This window comes from Oncorhynchus mykiss, chromosome 28 (genome assembly GCF_057628025.1).
Source record: "Oncorhynchus mykiss isolate SJ-2025 chromosome 28, ASM5762802v1, whole genome shotgun sequence".
NCBI lineage: Eukaryota > Metazoa > Chordata > Actinopteri > Salmoniformes > Salmonidae > Oncorhynchus > Oncorhynchus mykiss.
Window position 1 is genome coordinate 7906275 of NC_143049.1, and position 16556 is coordinate 7922830.

Here is a 16556-nt window from a genome sequence, read left to right on the forward strand (position 1 = left end):
AACTACACTTGTCTGGGAGGACAGTGAATTACTGTGAACTAACTGTTACGGCTTCTACGTTGAGTGCTGCGTAGATAGAAGTCTGTGGTGATGTTAACATTGCACCCCTTTAGTGAAGCCGGCAAAATCTGGTGTTTTATATTTGCTCTTTGCAAAGGTTATTCCTCAAGCTCGGTCATTCAAATGTTTATATAGACCTACACACAAAAAAATAGCAGGTTACAAAATAGCGCCTCTTTTTGATGTATGGGTTGTCATTTGTCAGGGACTGGTCCAAATTCACGTTTCGTCACCCCCATCTTGCCAGCAGTGTGAGAATAGTGGACACCGTTCACTGAGGGTAGTGTTAACAGGAATCCTTGGGATGTTTAGCATAGGCTAAACCCTAACCTAATCATAAACCTTACCATTTTAAAAAGTTAAACTTCAAATTGGGTAGGGACGTCCCAAAGATCCCGCACTGAGGCAACGCCTTGGGCGAGCGGCAGCGCTAAGCCAGCTTCAAATGTTGTGATTGTTGTTTTTCCTTTCTAGTGATTACTACCAGAATTCAGTGGCTACAGCCCTACAATTTACGACAATATAGCTAAGTATCAATACACTGAAAATGTGTCCCATGTCATTGTTTTCCAGCTGGCTAGTATGAGGCAGCTCAGTCTTCAGATAATTATTTGCTGGAATCTGTGCAGTTTATCCTTTCAATAGAGTAAAAGTTTTTCTATTTAAAAAAATATGTCTTCTGGTGCTCCTAAATTTTACGAGGTGCTTACATTAATGTTCTTTCCTCAAATTTAAGAAATCAGCTTTGAGTATCTTTGTTTGTGCTTAAAACAGCACTATCATTTCATATTTTTTTGGTCCAGCTATAATAAAAATATCAGCAGATACTGTGTAAGTCAGTGAAACCCATTTCGGTGGGGGTTTACACAACACACAGAGATGGACAGCCTCTCGCAGACAGTCTGAGCACTGATGGAGGGATTGTGCATTCCTGGTGTAACTCGGGCAGTTGTTGCTGCCATCTTGTACCCGTCCCGCAGGTGTGATGTTCAGATGTACCGATCCTATGCAGGTGTTGTTACACGTGGTCTGCCACTGCGAGGACGGTCAGCTGTCCATCCTGTCTCCCTGTAGCGCTGTCTTAGGCGTCTCGCAGTACGGACGCTGCAATTTATTACCCTAGCCACATCTAGTTCTCATGCCTCCTTGCAGCATGCCTAAGGCACGTTCACGCAGATGAGCAGGGACCCTGGGCATCTTTCTTGTGGTGTTTTTCAGAGTCAGTAGAAAGGCCTCTTTAGTGTCCTAAGTTTAAGCTGTACATAAGTGTCCTAAGTAAGCTGTTAGTGTCTTAACGACCATTCCACAGGTGCATGTTCATTAATTGTTCATGGTTCATTGAACAAGGATGGGAAACAGTCTAAACCCTTTACAATGAAGATCTGTGAAGTTTGAAAGACAGGGTGCTGAAAAAGGGACGTTTCTTTTTCTGCTGAGCACACACAAACACACAGTGCCTTCGGAAAGTATTCATAGCCCTTGACATTTTCCCACATTGTTAGGCCTTAATCTAAAATAGATTTTTTTTTATCCCCTCAATCTACACACATTACCCCATAATGACAAAAAAACGTAGACTTTTTTGCTAATTTATTAAAAATAAACTGAAATCTCATTTACATAAGTATTCAGACCTTTACTCAGTACTTTGTTGAAGCACCTTTTGCAGCAATTACAGCATCACATATTCTTGGGTATGACACTACAAGCTTGGCACACCTGTATTTGGGGAGTTTCTCTTATTCTTCCCTGCAGATTCTCACAATCTCTGTCAGGTTGGATGTGGAGCGTTGTTGACACAGCTATTTTAAGGTCTCCCCAGAGACCATCGATCGGATTCAAGTCCAGGCTCTGGGTCACTGAAGGACATTCAGAGACTTTTCCCGAAGCCACTCCTAAGTTGTCTTGGCTGTGTGCTTAGGGACGTTGTCCTGTTGGAAGGTGAACCGTTGAGGTCTGAGGTCCTGAGCACTCTGGATCAGGTTTTCATCAAGGATCTCTGTACTTTGCTCCGTTCATCTTTCCAGCGATCCTGACAAGTGTCCCTGTACCTGCATCTGAAAAACATCCCCACAGCATGATGCTGCCACCACCATGCTTCACTATAGAGATGGTGCCAGATTGCCTTTAGAAGTGACACTTGGTATTCAGGCCAGAGTTCAATCTTGGTTTCATCAGACTAGAGAATCTTGTCTTGGCTTCTGTCTGGTCACTCTACCATAAAGGCCTGATTAGTGGAGTGCTGCAGAGATGGTTGTCCTTCTTGAAGGTTCTCCCATCTCCACAGAGGAACTCTAGAGCTCTGTCAGAGTGACCATCGGGTTCTTGGTCACCTCCCTGACCAAGGCCCTTCTCCCCAGATTGTTCAGTTTGGCCGGGCGGCCAGCTCTCGGAAGAGTCTTGGTGATTCCAAACTTCTTCCATTTAAGAATGGAGGCCACTGTGTTCTTGGGGACCTTCAATGCTGCAGACATTTTTTGGGAACCTTCCCTAGATCTGTGCCGACACAATCCTGTCTAGGAGCACTACGGACAATTCCTTTGACATCATGGCTTAGTTTTTGCTCTGATGCATGGTCAACCGTGGGACCTTATACATAGTACCAGTCATAATTTGTCACACCTACTCATTAATGGGTTTTTCCTTAATTGTTACTGATTTCTAATTGTAGAACAATAGTGAAGACATCAAAACCATGAAATAACACATATGGAATCATGTCAGAAAAAGAAAAAAACATCTAAATATATTTTAGATTCTTCAAAGTAGCCACCTTTTGCCTTGACAGATTTGCACACTCTTGGAAGTCTCTCAACCAGATTCATGAGATAGTCACCTGGAATGCATTTCAATTAACAGGTGTGCCTTGTTAAAAGTTAATTAGCCCGGTGGACAGCTGTCCTTTGGTCTGATGAGTCCAAATTTGAGATGTTTGGTTCAAACCGCCATGTCTTTGTGCGATGCAGAGTAGGTTAACAGACAATCGCTGCATTTGTGGTTCCCACCGTGAAGCATGGAGGTGGTGTGGGGGTGCTTTGCAGGTGACCCCATCTGTGATTTATTTAGAATTCAAGGCACACTTAACCAGCATGACTACCACAGGATTGTGCAGCGATACGCCATCCCATCTGGTTTGTGCTTAGTGGGACTATCATTTGTTTTTCAACAGGACAATGACCCAACAGACCTCCAGGCTGTGTAAGGGCTATTTGACCAAGGAGGAGAGTGATGGAGTGCTGCATCAGATGACCTGGCCTCCACAATCCCCCGACCTCAACCCAACTGAGATGGTTTGGGATGAGTTGGACCACTGGGTGAAGGAAAAGCAGCCAACAAGTGCTCAGCATATGTGGGAACTCCTTCAAGACTGTTGGAAAAGCATTCCAGCTGAAGCTGGTTGAGAGAATTCCAAGAATGTGCTAAGCTAACATCAAGGCAAAGGGTGGCTACTTTGAAGAATACACTTTTTTGGTTAGAACATGATTTCATGTGTTATTTCATAGTTCTGATGTCTAAACTATTATTCTACAATGTAGAAAATAGTGAAAATAAAGAAAGATCCTTGAATGAGTAGGTATCGCTAAGCTTTTGACTGGTACTGTCGGTGGCCCAAAACATAGCTTAGGTGGCCTGCATAAGGAATTCAATGGCAGAAAAATTCCTGCAGATGAAATGTTCAATAGAAATACGATTGAAAGAAACACATGTAGCCTAAGGCCCATTTTCTAATGGGTTTCCACAGGAAGAGGGGAGGGGTAAAAACGTATTATTAAGTCAACAGAAGAGGTCAATCATAGGTGATTTTAATTCAGAGAAAACACTAGGGGACCTGAATAAAATAGACTATTTTAATAAAACCTTATATTTTAGACTTCACACACTGTGATAAATAGCAAAGCCCTAGTTTCACACAGACACTCCCTTTAGTCTTCACAAAGCAGTTTTGTTATTATACCGGTTAGGGAGGAGCCAGTATCAGACTATTGTCAGTGATCTGAGGAAATCCAGCCTTTGTTCAGTAGCTTTGAACTTCAAAACACTGACAGTGTGTTATGCTTAGCCTAACATTATGTTCCATATGCAGTTCTGCAAAAATAAATACGCAAACAAGTTCTCGTACATGTCGGGCAAGTAAAGCATACTCGTACTCCTGACCTACTATCAGGGGATTTGGATCTCGGGTGACGCAAATGTCGGTACATTTTTCTGCCAACTAACATACCCTTGTTAACCAGGTTACAATTTTTTCAAAACACAAAAATGACATGGCCAACAGAAACCACATTGCATGCATACAAGGAACATACATTTTTCATTAACAGCTTAATGGAAAGATGCAACAATAGCAAACCTATTATCTTAAAGTAGAAATACTATATATATTAGAGGTCGACCGATTATGATTTTTTAACGCCGATACCGATTATTGGAGGACTAAATAAAGCCAATACCGATTAATCGGACAATTTTTTTGGTTTTTTTGTAATAATGACAATTACAACAATACTGAATGAACACTTCTCAACTTAATACATCAATAAAAATCAATTTAGCCTCAAATAAATAATAAAACATGTTCAATTTGGTTTAAATAATGCAAAAACAAAGTGTTGGAGAAGAAAGTAAAAGTGCAATATGTGTCATGTAAAAAAGCCAACGTTTAAGTTCCTTGCCCAGAACATGAGAACATATGAAAGCTGGTGGTTCCTTTTAACACGAGACTTTAATATTCCAAGTTAAGAGGTTTTAGGTTGTAGTTAAAATAGTATTTATAGGACTATTTCTCTCTATACCATTTGAATTCCATTCTTATAGGGGCTTAGTATTGCCAGTGTAACAGTATAGCTTCCGTCCCTCTCCTCGCTCCTACCTGGGCTCGAACCAGGAACACATCGACAACAGCCACCCTCGAAGCAGCGTTACCCTTGCAGATCAAGTGGAACAACTACTCCAAGTCTCGGAGCGAGTGACGTTTGAAACGCTATTAGCGCGCACCCCGCTAACTAGCTAGCCATTTCACATCGGTTACACCAGCCTAATCTCGGGAGTTGATAGGCTTGAAGTCATAAACAGCGCAATGCTTGAAGCAGAGTGAAGAGCTGCTGGCAAAACGCACGAAAGTGCTGTTTGAATGAATGCTTACGAGCCTGCTGCTGCCTACCACCGCTCAGTCAGACTGCTCTATCAAATCATAGACTTAACTATAATAACACACAGAAATACAAGCCGTAGGTCATTAATATGGTCGAATCCGGAAACTATCATTTAGAAAACAAAACATTTATTATTATCGCATATACCCTGACTCTGCGTGCAATGAACGCAAGAGAAGTGACACAATTTCACCTGGTTAATATTGCCTGCTAACCTGGATTTCATTTAGCTAAATATGCAGGTTTAAAAATATATACTTCTGTGTATTGATTTTAAGAAAGGCATTGATGTTTATGGTTAGGTACACGTTGGAGCAACGACAGTCCTTTTTCCGTGAATGCGTACCGCATCAATTATATGCAACGCAGGACATGCTAGATAAACTAGTAATATCATCAACCATGTGTAGTTAACTAGTGATTATGATTGATTGATTGTTTTTTATAAGATAAGTTTAATGCTAGCTAGCAAACTTACCTTGGCTTCTTACTGCATTCGCGTAACAGGTAGGCTCCTCGTGGAGTGCAATGAGAGGCAGGTGGTTAGAGCGTTGGACTAACGTTAGTTAACTATGGTTGCAAGATTGAATCCCGGAGCTGACAGGGTAAAGATCTGTCGTTCTGCCCCAAAACAAGGCAGTTAAGACACTGTTCCTAGGCCGTCATTGAAAATAAGAATGTGTTCTTAACTGACTTGCTTAGTTAAATAAAGGTGTAATAAAAAAATAGTGTCCAAAAATAAACTTGAAATCGGCCATTCCGATTAATCGGTCGACCTCTAATATATACAGTGGGGCAAAAAAGTATTTAGTCAGCCACCAATTGTGCATGTTCTCCCACTTAAAAAGATGAGAGGCCTGTAATTTTCATCATAGGTACACTTCAACTATGACAGACAAAATTAGGGAAAAAAATCCAGAAAATCACATTGTAGGATTTGTAATGAATTTATTTGCAAATTATGGTGGAAAATATGTATTTGGTCACCTACAAACAAGCAAGATTGCTGGCTCTCACAGACCTTCTTTAAGAGGCTCCTCTGTCCTCCACTCGTTACCTGTATTAATGGCACCTGTTTGATATTGTTATCAGTATAAAAGACACCTGTCCACAACCTCAAACAGTCACACTCCAAACTCCACTATGGCCAAGACCAAAGAGCTGTCAAAGGATACCAGAAACAAAATTGTAGACCTGCACCAGGCTGGGAAGACTGAATCTGCAATAGGTAAGCAGCTTGGTTTGAAGAAATCAACTGTGGGAGCAATTATTAGGAAATGGAAGACATACAAGACCACTGATAATCTCCCTCGATCTGGGGCTCCACGCAAGATCTCACCCCGTGGGGTCAAAATTATCACAAGAACAGTGAGCAAAAATCCCAGAACCACACGGCGGGACCTAGTGAATGACCTGCAGAGAGCTAGGACCAAAGTAACAAAGCCTACCATTAGTAACACACTACCCCGCCGGCGACTCAAATCCTGCAGTGCCAGACGTGTCCCCCTGCTTAAGCCAGTACATGTCCAGGCCCGTCTGAAGTTTGCTAGAGAGCATTTGGATGATCCAGAAGAAGATTGGGAGAAAGTCATATCGTCAGATGAAACCAAAATATAACTTTTTGGTAAAAACTCAACTCGTCGTGTTTGGAGGACAAAGAATGCTGAGTTGCATCCAAAGAACACAATACTTACTGTGAAGCATGGAGGTGGAAACATCATGCTTTGGGGCTGTTTTTCTGCAAAAGGGACCAGGACGACTGATCCGTGTAAAGGAAAGAATGAATGGGGCCATGTATCGTGAGATTTTGAGTGAAAACCTCCTTCCATCAGCAAGGGCATTGAATGTGAAACGTGGCTGGGTCTTTCAGCATGACAATGATCCCAAAACACACCGCCCAGGCAACGAAGGAGTGGCTTCGTAAGAAGCATTTCAAGGTCCTGGAGTGGCCTAGCCAGTCTCCAGATCTCAACCCCATAGAAAATCTTTGGAGGGAGTTGAAAGTCTGTGTTGCCCAGCAACAGCCCCAAAACATCACTGCTCTAGAGGAGATCTGCATGGAGGAATGGGCCAAAATACCAGCAACAGTGTGTGAAAACCTTCTGAAGGCTTACAGAAAACATTTGACCTCTGTAATTGCCAACAAAGGGTATATAACAAAGTATTGAGATAAACTTTTGTTATTGACAAAATACTTATTTTCCACCATAATTTGCAAATAAATTTATTACAAATCATACAATGTGATTTTCTGGATTTGTTTTTCTCATTTTGTCTGTCATAGTTGAAGTGTACCTATGATGAAAATTACAGGCCTCTCATCTTTTTAAGTGGGAGAACTTGCACAATTGGTGGCTGACTAAATACTTTTTTGCCCCACTGTATAACCTATTATTGAACAAGCAACTCCTGTAAATGACGCAGCCAATTAAAACACCATTTAACATTTTCCAAAATGCAATTAGTTGGAAAACACAGTTCTAAACAGCGCAACTGATGGCGAGCAGTTCCATGAAAATCTGTGTTAGAAACTTAGAGAAGAGGGCGAATCTAACAGCAAAAACTAGCATGGGTTGCTAATATGACTAGGATTGTACCTTCGGCTTCTGGACAACTAAATAAAGTTTATGAAAACCAATAAAACAGAAGGAGAAAAATTCTGTTTAACGGCCTTTATAAAATCATTTCCTCCACATTTCTATCGTTGGATTTTGGCTACCCTTACAAAAAAAAGATAGTTTTGAAACTGCAGTAAAAGTGCATTAACTGCAGTCGACGGTGTTATTTTGGATGCAGTTATACTCTCTAGTTACGCGCTGATAGCCTGTCTACCGTTGGTAAAGCCTATGCACTCGAATAGGAGGCGCGATTTAGAAATATTTGCATTTAGAATTATTGGTGGCGCAATGACTGGGCTTACAAAAGCACGTTTCACTCCAGTAGCACATTTCTGATGAGCTGCTCTCGCTCTGTTTGACAGGTGATAGGCTATTCCGCTCCACAAACTAGGCTGTGTGATAAATGAGATACATGACAACTAACGAAAATACACACACGCGCCAATTTAATTCCACCAAATTATGCAAATTAACCTGTACACTGAAGCGTTAACATCACCAGTATCTCTGGATAGATTACCTTCACCCCATGTCCCATCAATTGAACTAAAACTCACTCTCCAAATCCCTGAACATTCTGTGGTCAGCTAAGTGTGTGCCAAGCAATTCATACATGAATACATTTAGACACCATCTTGAGGTTTGAATTCTAAGATATTTGCAAGAAGTAAACAAGGGAACATCATACCATCTCAATACATGATATTGGACAACACAAGCCAATACAGAATAATAAAACAGTACAGACAATACCTTTTAAAAAGTCAATCCACTTACAATAGGGCTGGCATTCTCGTTCTGAATGTTGATCTGCCTGAGCAGCCGACACTCATAGTCCTGGTCCATAGCTGTAAAGGAATAAGAAATGATATAGCATTGATTTACATTCAAAAATATCATAGCTACACTACTGACCAAAAGTATGTGGACACCTGCTTGAACACCTCATTCCAAAATCATGGGCATTAATATGGAGTTGGTCACCCCTTTGCTGTCATAACAGCTACCACTCTTCTGGGAAGGGTTGCCACTAGATATTGGAACATTGCTGCAGGTACTTGCTTCCAATCAGCCACAAGAGCATTCCAATTCATCCCAAAGGTGTTTGATGGGGTTGAGGTCAGGGTTCTGTGCAGGCCTGTCAAGTTCTTCCACACCATTTCTGTATGGACCTCGATTTGTGCATGGGGCCATTGTCTTGCTGAAACAGGAAAGGGCCACAAAGTTGGAAGCAGAAAATAGTCTAGAATTTCATTGTATACTGTATCGTTAAGATTTCCCTTCACTGGAACTAAGGGGCCTAGCCCGAACCATGAAAAACAGCCCCAGACAAGTATTCCTCCTCCGCCAAACTTAACAATTGGCACTATGCATTGAGGCAGGTAGCGTTCTCCAGGCATCCGCCAAATCCAGACTCGCGCTTCACCATCTGGCAGTCCGACGCACGATGCATCACTCCAGAGTCCAACAGCTAAGAGCTTAAAATCAAATCAAATTCTCTTTGTCAGACGCGCCGAACACAACAGGTGAAATGCTTACTTACTACAAGCCCTTAACCAACAATGCAGCTAAGAAAATACCTATATATATTTAAAAAATTGAGAAATAAGAATAATAAATAATTAAAGAGCAGCAGTAAATAACAATAGCGGGGCGATATACACAGGGGGTACCGGTACAGAGTCAATGTGCGTGGGCACCAGTGTCGAGGTAATGTGTTCATGTAGGTACAGTAATTAAAGTGGCTATGCATAGATAATAACAGAGTAGCAGCATCTTAGAAGAGGGTGGGGGGAACAATGCAAATTGTCTGGGTAGCAATTTGACTAGCTGTTCAGGAGTCTTATGGCTTGGGGGTAAAAGCTGTTAAGAAGCCTCTGGGACCTAGACTTGAAACTCCGGTACCGCTTGCCGTACAGTAGCAGAGAGGACATTCCACACCAAGGGTGGCTGGAGTCTGACAATTGAGGGCCTTCTGCTGACACCACCTGGTATAGAGGTCATGGATGGCAGGAAGCTTAAACTCTGTAGTGACATGCGGTCGTAGGCCGAGCAGTTGCCATACCAGGCAGTGATGCAACCACTACAACCGGTACCCCCTGCAACCAGGATGCTCTCGATGGTGCAGCTGTAAAACCTTTTGAGGATCTGAGGAACCAATGCCAAATCTTTTTAGTCTCCTGAGGGGGAATAAGGTTTTGTCGCGCCCTCTTCACGACTGTCTTGGTGTGCTTGGACCATGTTAGTTTGTTGTTGATGTGGGCGCCAAGAAACGTGAAGCTCTCAACCTGCTCCACTACAGCCCTGTCGATGATAAGGGGGGCGTGCTCGGTCCTCCTTTTCCTGTGGTCCACAATCCTCTCTTTTGTCTTGATCACGTTGAGAGAAAAGTTGTCACATTATTATTTTAGGTTCAAACATAATTCTAGTTTTTCCTTATCCTTCATTCCAGGTGTTGAAAACCAGTACGTTCTGGTGGATGTCATTTTCATGGAAAGATGCAACTACTCAACATTTTCCCAAGCTATACTAGCCTCCCTCCACAGCAACGATCTGAACGATGCCTGGGCAGTGGTCACAGATAATGCCTCCTACTGCCCGAAGGCATACAAGGAGGTTCTGAAAGGAGTGATGCCCAACAGTGTCCATGTTACCTGTCTCTGCCATGTCATCAATCTGGTGGGTGAGACCTGGCAGCACTACAAATAGTTCTCTGAAGTTGCATCACTTGTGACATGGATGAGAGCTGTCTTCTTCAAGAAGCCTGCCAGAAAGAGAAGAAGGGTGAGCTTCCTCATTATGAAGGAGTTTGTGCTGGCCAAGGCTCCTGAAGCAGAGAGCTCCAGATGGAATAGCTGGTTTGAGGCAGTGAAGTACCATGCAGAGCATGTTCACCTGTACAGAGTTTTTGTTGGCACAAAAGTCATCATCCCAGGCAGTCACAAACATCCTCCAGCTGGAAACAGGAGAAGGTTGATGCATTGTTGCCTAGATTCTTACATTACTTTTTTCCATTTATAATGAAACTCTTAGTAGAACTCAGTTTTGAAGCACTTGCCTTGATTTAAAAAAAATTGTACGATGTGTTGCATTACAAATGTATATCTTGTTAAATTGTTGACCTTTTATTCATTCACATTAATAGACTCTTTCTGATGATGAAATTAGAGTAAACCGTAGAACACAGAATTTTGAAAAATGTACGGAGAAAAAATGGAATTTGGAAAAAAATTAAATGGATTTCATAGGGCCATACATCCCCACTCCAGCCGACACTTTGCATTGCGCATGGTGATCTTATGGCTAGTGTGCAGATGTTCTACCATGGAAACCCACATCATGAAGCTCCCGACAAACAGTTCTTCTTCCAGAGGCAGTTTTGGAACTCGGTAGTGAGTGTTGAAACCGAGGACAGACGATTTTTTAAACGCTACAGCCCTGGGCAGTCCTGTTCTGTGAGCTTGTGTGTCCTACCACTTCACGGCTGTCCGTTGTTGCTCCTAGACCTTTCCACTTCACAACAGCACGTACAGTTGACCGGAGCAGCTCTAGCAGGGCAGAAATTTGACAAACTGACTTGTTGGAAAGGTGCCATGTTGAAAGTCACAAATATCTTCAGTAAGACCATTCTTCTGCCAATGTTCGTCCATGGAGATTGCATGACAGTGTGCTCGATTGTACAGTGCCTTGCGAAAGTATTCGGCCCCCTTGAACTTTGCAACCTTTTGCCACATTTCAGGCTTCAAACATAAAGATATAAAACTGTATTTTTTTGTGAAGAATCAACAACAAGTGGGACACAATCATGAAGTGGAACAACATTTATTGGATATTTCAAACTTTTTTAACAAATCAAAAACTGAAAAATTGGGCGTGCAAAATTATTCAGCCCCTTTACTTTCAGTGCAGCAAACTCTCTCCAGAAGTTCAGTGAGGATCTCTGAATGATCCAATGTTGACCTAAATTACTAATGATGATAAATACAATCCACCTGTGTGTAATCAAGTCTCCGTATAAATGCACCTGCACTGTGATAGTCTCAGAGGTCTGTTAAAAGCGCAGAGAGCATCATGAAGAACAAGGAACACACCAGGCAGGTCCGAGATACTGTTGTGAAGAAGTTTAAAGTCGGATTTGGATACAAAAAGATTTCCCAAGCTTTAAACATCCCAAGGAGCACTGTGCAAGCGATAATATTGAAATGGAAGGAGTATCAGACCACTGCAAATCTACCAAGACCTGGCCGTCCCTCTAAACTTTCAGCTCATACAAGGAGAAGACTGATCAGAGATGCAGCCAAGAGGCCCATGATCACTCTGGATGAACTGCAGAGATCTACAGCTGAGGTGGGAGACTCTGTCCATAGGACAACAATCAGTCGTATATTGCACACATCTGGCCGTTATGGAAGAGTGGCAAGAAGAAAGCCATTTCTTAGAGATATCCATAAAAAGTGTTGTTTAAGGTTTGCCACAAGCCACCTGGGAGACACACCAAACATGTGGAAGAAGGTGCTCTGGTCAGATGAAACCAAAATTGAACTTTTTGGCAACAATGCAAGATGTTATGTTTGGCGTAAAAGCAACACAGCTCATCACCTTGAACACACCATCCCCACTGTCAAACATGGTGGTGGCAGCATCATGGTTTGGGCCTGCTTTTCTTCAGCAGGGACAGGGAAGATGGTTAAAATTGATGGGAAGATGGATGGAGCCAAATACAGGACCATTCTGGAAGAAAACCTGATGGAGTCTGCAAAAGACCTGAGACTGGGACGGAGATTTGTCTTCCAACAAGACAATGATCCAAAACATAAAGCAAAATCTACAATCGAATGGTTAAAAAATAAACACATCCAGGTGTTAGAATGGCCAAGTCAAAGTCCAGACCTGAATCCAATCGAGAATCTGTGGAAAGAACTGAAAACTGCTGTTCACAAATGCTCTCCATCCAACCTCACTGAGCTCGAGCTGTTTTGCAAGGAGGAATGGGAAAAAAATTCAGTCTCTCGATGTGCAAAACTGATAGAGACATACCCAAGCGACTTACAGCTGTAATCGCAGCAAAAGGTGGCGCTACAAAGTATTAACTTAAGGGGGCTGAATAATTTTGCACGCCCAATTTTTCAGTTTTTGATTTGTTAAAAAAGTTTGAAATATCCAATAAATGTCGTTCCACTTCATGATTGTGTCCCACTTGTTGATTCTTCACAAAAAAATACAGTTTTATATCTTTATGTTTGAAGCCTGAAATGTGGCAAAAGGTCGCAAAGTTAAACGGGGCCGAATACTTTCGCAAGGCACTGTATACACCTGTCAGCAACAGGTGAGGCAGAAATAGCCAAATACTCAAATTTGAAGGAGTGTCCACATACTTTTGTATATATAGTGTACTTGTCAGCTGCATATTATGCATCTCCTATGTGATACTGGGCTTTGCCTCAATGATGTAGATTAATTCAATACTTTAGTTCCAAAGCACTGTTTTGTTTTCTGTAAATTGTACCTAGCTATTCGGGTTGTTTTGTGTGGAGACTTGAATAGCTGGCGCACTAATCTCGCTGGCTGTAATTAACTTATCCTCTGCAGCAGGGGTAACTTTAGGTATTCCTTTCCTGTGGTGGTCCTCACGAGCCAGTTTCATCATAGAGCTAGATGCAACTGCTTCTGTCGTGCATAATCAGAAAACTGTTGGCATAGTTTACTGATGTTGTTCTCTCTAAACTAAGCCCGATGGTCTGTTACAATTTTAATTGGCAGAAAACTAATGTTAGATCTCTAGTTCAAGAATGCCGGAACTAGCTCGCCATATTATAGTTGAGCCAATATGAAAGCCACTTTCAAACACCGTCCAAAAATACAATTATTCGACGACACTAAAGCCACTGATTGTAGAAAGCTAACTACAATTACCACGATAAAGCAATGCTAGTCATAAATCACAACTGTTCCTTTCGCTGACCAGTAACGTTAGTACCGCGCTAACGTTAGCAACCTATCAATCTCCAAACGTTCGAACTTGTTTCTCACACAAACATTTTTCAAATGGACCTACCGTGCAGCGTGAAAGACTCTCAGTTATGCACTGAATCGGAGATTATTGTTTGTCTGGCGAGATTTATGTGGAGAAAAAATACATATTCTTTATTCTCCAGCCCAGAAAGAGATGAATGTTTTCACCAACAAATGCTTGACCGGGATTCGCAAAGGAACATGGGAAAAACGCGGTTACGTCACTTTTTTCGAATCACACATTTTGCGTTGTCAAGGGAACAGACAGGCAGAAGTGATTCTGACGAGTCATGGGTAACTGCATACATGATTGGGTGTGTCTGAAAGTGGGTGTGTCAACAGAAGTGGGAGGATCAACATAAGTAGGTGTAAAGAAAGGGAATTAGCTAATTGGGCAGATTTGTTGCCACTCAAGACAGTTTTGCTTTTAGTTAAACCTAACCCCAACACTTTTCCTAGCCTCATTCTCCTAACCTGCTGCCCATTCTACCTAAACCTAAACCCAACCCCTTTCCTAATCTTAAATTAATTATCTTTAATTCTTCTAACCTGCCAAGTTATTTATCCTAACCTTCTATTCATTTTAGCTAAGCCTAACCCTTTTCCTATCAATGCGCTAAGTAGATTTCAATAATGATCGCCATTGACCACACCACTGCTGTCATCCTTACCTCCAAGCGTTTATTCAAGTTGGATAATCTTTGGATGCCACCAGCAGTCACACCATTGGAAGACATAGTTTGGACCGTAGCCTACAAAAGACTATTCCTGCACTTTTCCCTAGATCCATCAAACACATTTGGTATGTCATCATTGTGGTCTCTGACTTATTGTCAGACTCGCTCATGTTGAACAAATTTAAACTTGCTCTATTTTTCAAAGCTGTTTGAATGTCATTGAGAAAACAGAGAAGTGTCAAAGATGTTTTTTTCACAAGCATCCTTTCTGAATTTAAAAGTAATCCTTGAAGTAATAATCACATTTTTCAAAAGTATCTAATCTGATTATAATATTTTTGTTGGTAATGTAACTGATTACAGTTTTTGCAATCACTTACTGTCATGTATTGTCATGTTGTGTCCTGTTCCTGTTCTTTCTCTTCACCCTGTCTCCCTCTGCTGGTCGTATTAGGTTACCTTTTCTTCCCCTCTTTCCCCCAGCTGTTCCTTGTCTTCTCTAACTACCTCGTTCACCCCTTTTCCCACCTGTTCCCTTTTTCCCTCTGATTAGGTCCCTATATCTCTCTCTGTTTCTGCTTCTGTCTTTGTCGGATTCTCGTTTGTGTTACTCATGCCTGAACCAGACTATCGTCGTGTTTGCTGCAACCTTGTCCTGTCCTGTCGGAATCTGCCTGTTCAGCTAACCTTGTCCTGTCCTGTCGGAATCTGCCTGTCCATCTGAGCCTACGTGTGTTTCGTCATTAAAGAAACTCTGTTTTGTTAATTCGCTTTTGGGTCCTCATTCACGCACCTGACAGAAGAATCCGACCAAGAATGGACCCAGCGACTTCGGATCCTCTCCACTCAGCCGTCGAGATCCAGGGAGCGATGCTAGGCAGACACGAGCAGGAATTGTCTGCTGCTCGACATGCCGTTGAGACCCTGGCCACCCAAGTCTCCAACCTCACAGAACAGGTTCACCATCTCCGCCTCGATCCACCGGCCACTTCCAGGGCTTTCGAATCTCCGGAGCCCAGAATCAATAACCCGCCGTGTTACTCTGGGGAGCCCACTGAATGCCGCTCGTTCCTCACCCAGTGTGATATTGTGTTTTCTCTCCAGCCCAACACTTACTCCAGGAGCACTGCTCGTATCGCCTACGTCATATCTCTCCTTACTGGACGGGCTCGTGAGTGGGGCACGGCAATCTGGGAGGCAAGGGCTGAGTGTACTAACCAGTATCAGGACTTTAAGGAGGAGATGATACGGGTTTTTGATCGATCTGTTTTTGGGGAGGAGGCTTCCAGGGTCCTGTCTTCCCTATGTCAAGGTAATCGATCCATAACAGACTACTCTATTGAGTTTCGCACTCTTGCTGCCTCCAGTGGCTGGAACGAGCCGGCTTTGCTCGCTCGTTTTCTGGAGGGTCTCCGCGCAGAGGTAAAGGATGAGATTCTCTCCCGGGAGGTTCCTTCCAGCGTGGATTCCTTGATTGAACTCGCTATTCGCATTGAGCGACGGGTTGATCTTCGTCACCGAGCTCGTGGAAAGGAGCTCGCGTTCTCCGTTGCCCCCCTCTCCGCATCACTACCATCTTCCTCTGCCGGCTCGGGTGCTGAGCCTATGCAGCTGGGAGGTATCCGCATCTCGACTAAAGAGAGGGAACGGAGAATCACCAACCGCCTCTGTCTCTATTGCGGTTCCGCTGGTCATTTTGCCACTTCATGTCCAGTAAAAGCCAGAGCTCATCAGTAAGCGGAGGGCTACTGGTGAGCGCTACTACTCCTGTCTCTCCTTCAAGATCCTGCACTACCTTGTCGGTCCATCTACGCTGGACCGGTTCGTCAGCTTCCTGCAGTGCCTTGATAGACTCTGGGGCGGAGGGCTGTTTTATGGACGAGACCTGGGCTCGGGAACATGACATTCCTCTCAGACAGTTAAGGGAGCCCACGGCCTTGTTCGCCTTGGATGGTAGTCCTCTCCCCAGGATTCAGCGTGAGACGCTACCTTTAACCCTCACTGTCTCTGGTAATCATAGCGAAACCATTTCTTTT

General features: G+C 42.8%; 1 protein-coding gene across 5 annotated transcripts in view; it reads right to left on the reverse strand.

The window, feature by feature from the left end:
* LOC110508409 (fizzy-related protein homolog) overlaps window positions 1-14089 on the reverse strand; it is a 30687-nt gene extending 16598 nt beyond the window's left edge. For 2 of the 5 annotated variants that reach the window (XM_090225692.1, XM_021588925.3), the window contains exons 1-2: window positions 13887-14089; window positions 8609-8679 (exon numbers count right to left, since the gene is read on the reverse strand). In XM_090225692.1, the coding sequence (XP_090081818.1) occupies window positions 8609-8677 (69 nt within the window). In that variant the 5' untranslated portion in view covers window positions 8678-8679; window positions 13887-14089. Of the gene's footprint in view, window positions 1-8608; window positions 8680-10485; window positions 11380-13886 lie in introns of all 5 variants that reach the window. The other 3 variants (XM_021588924.3, XM_090225691.1, XM_021588926.3) reach the window with 3 other exon arrangements.
* Window positions 14090-16556: the final 2467 nt, after the last annotated feature.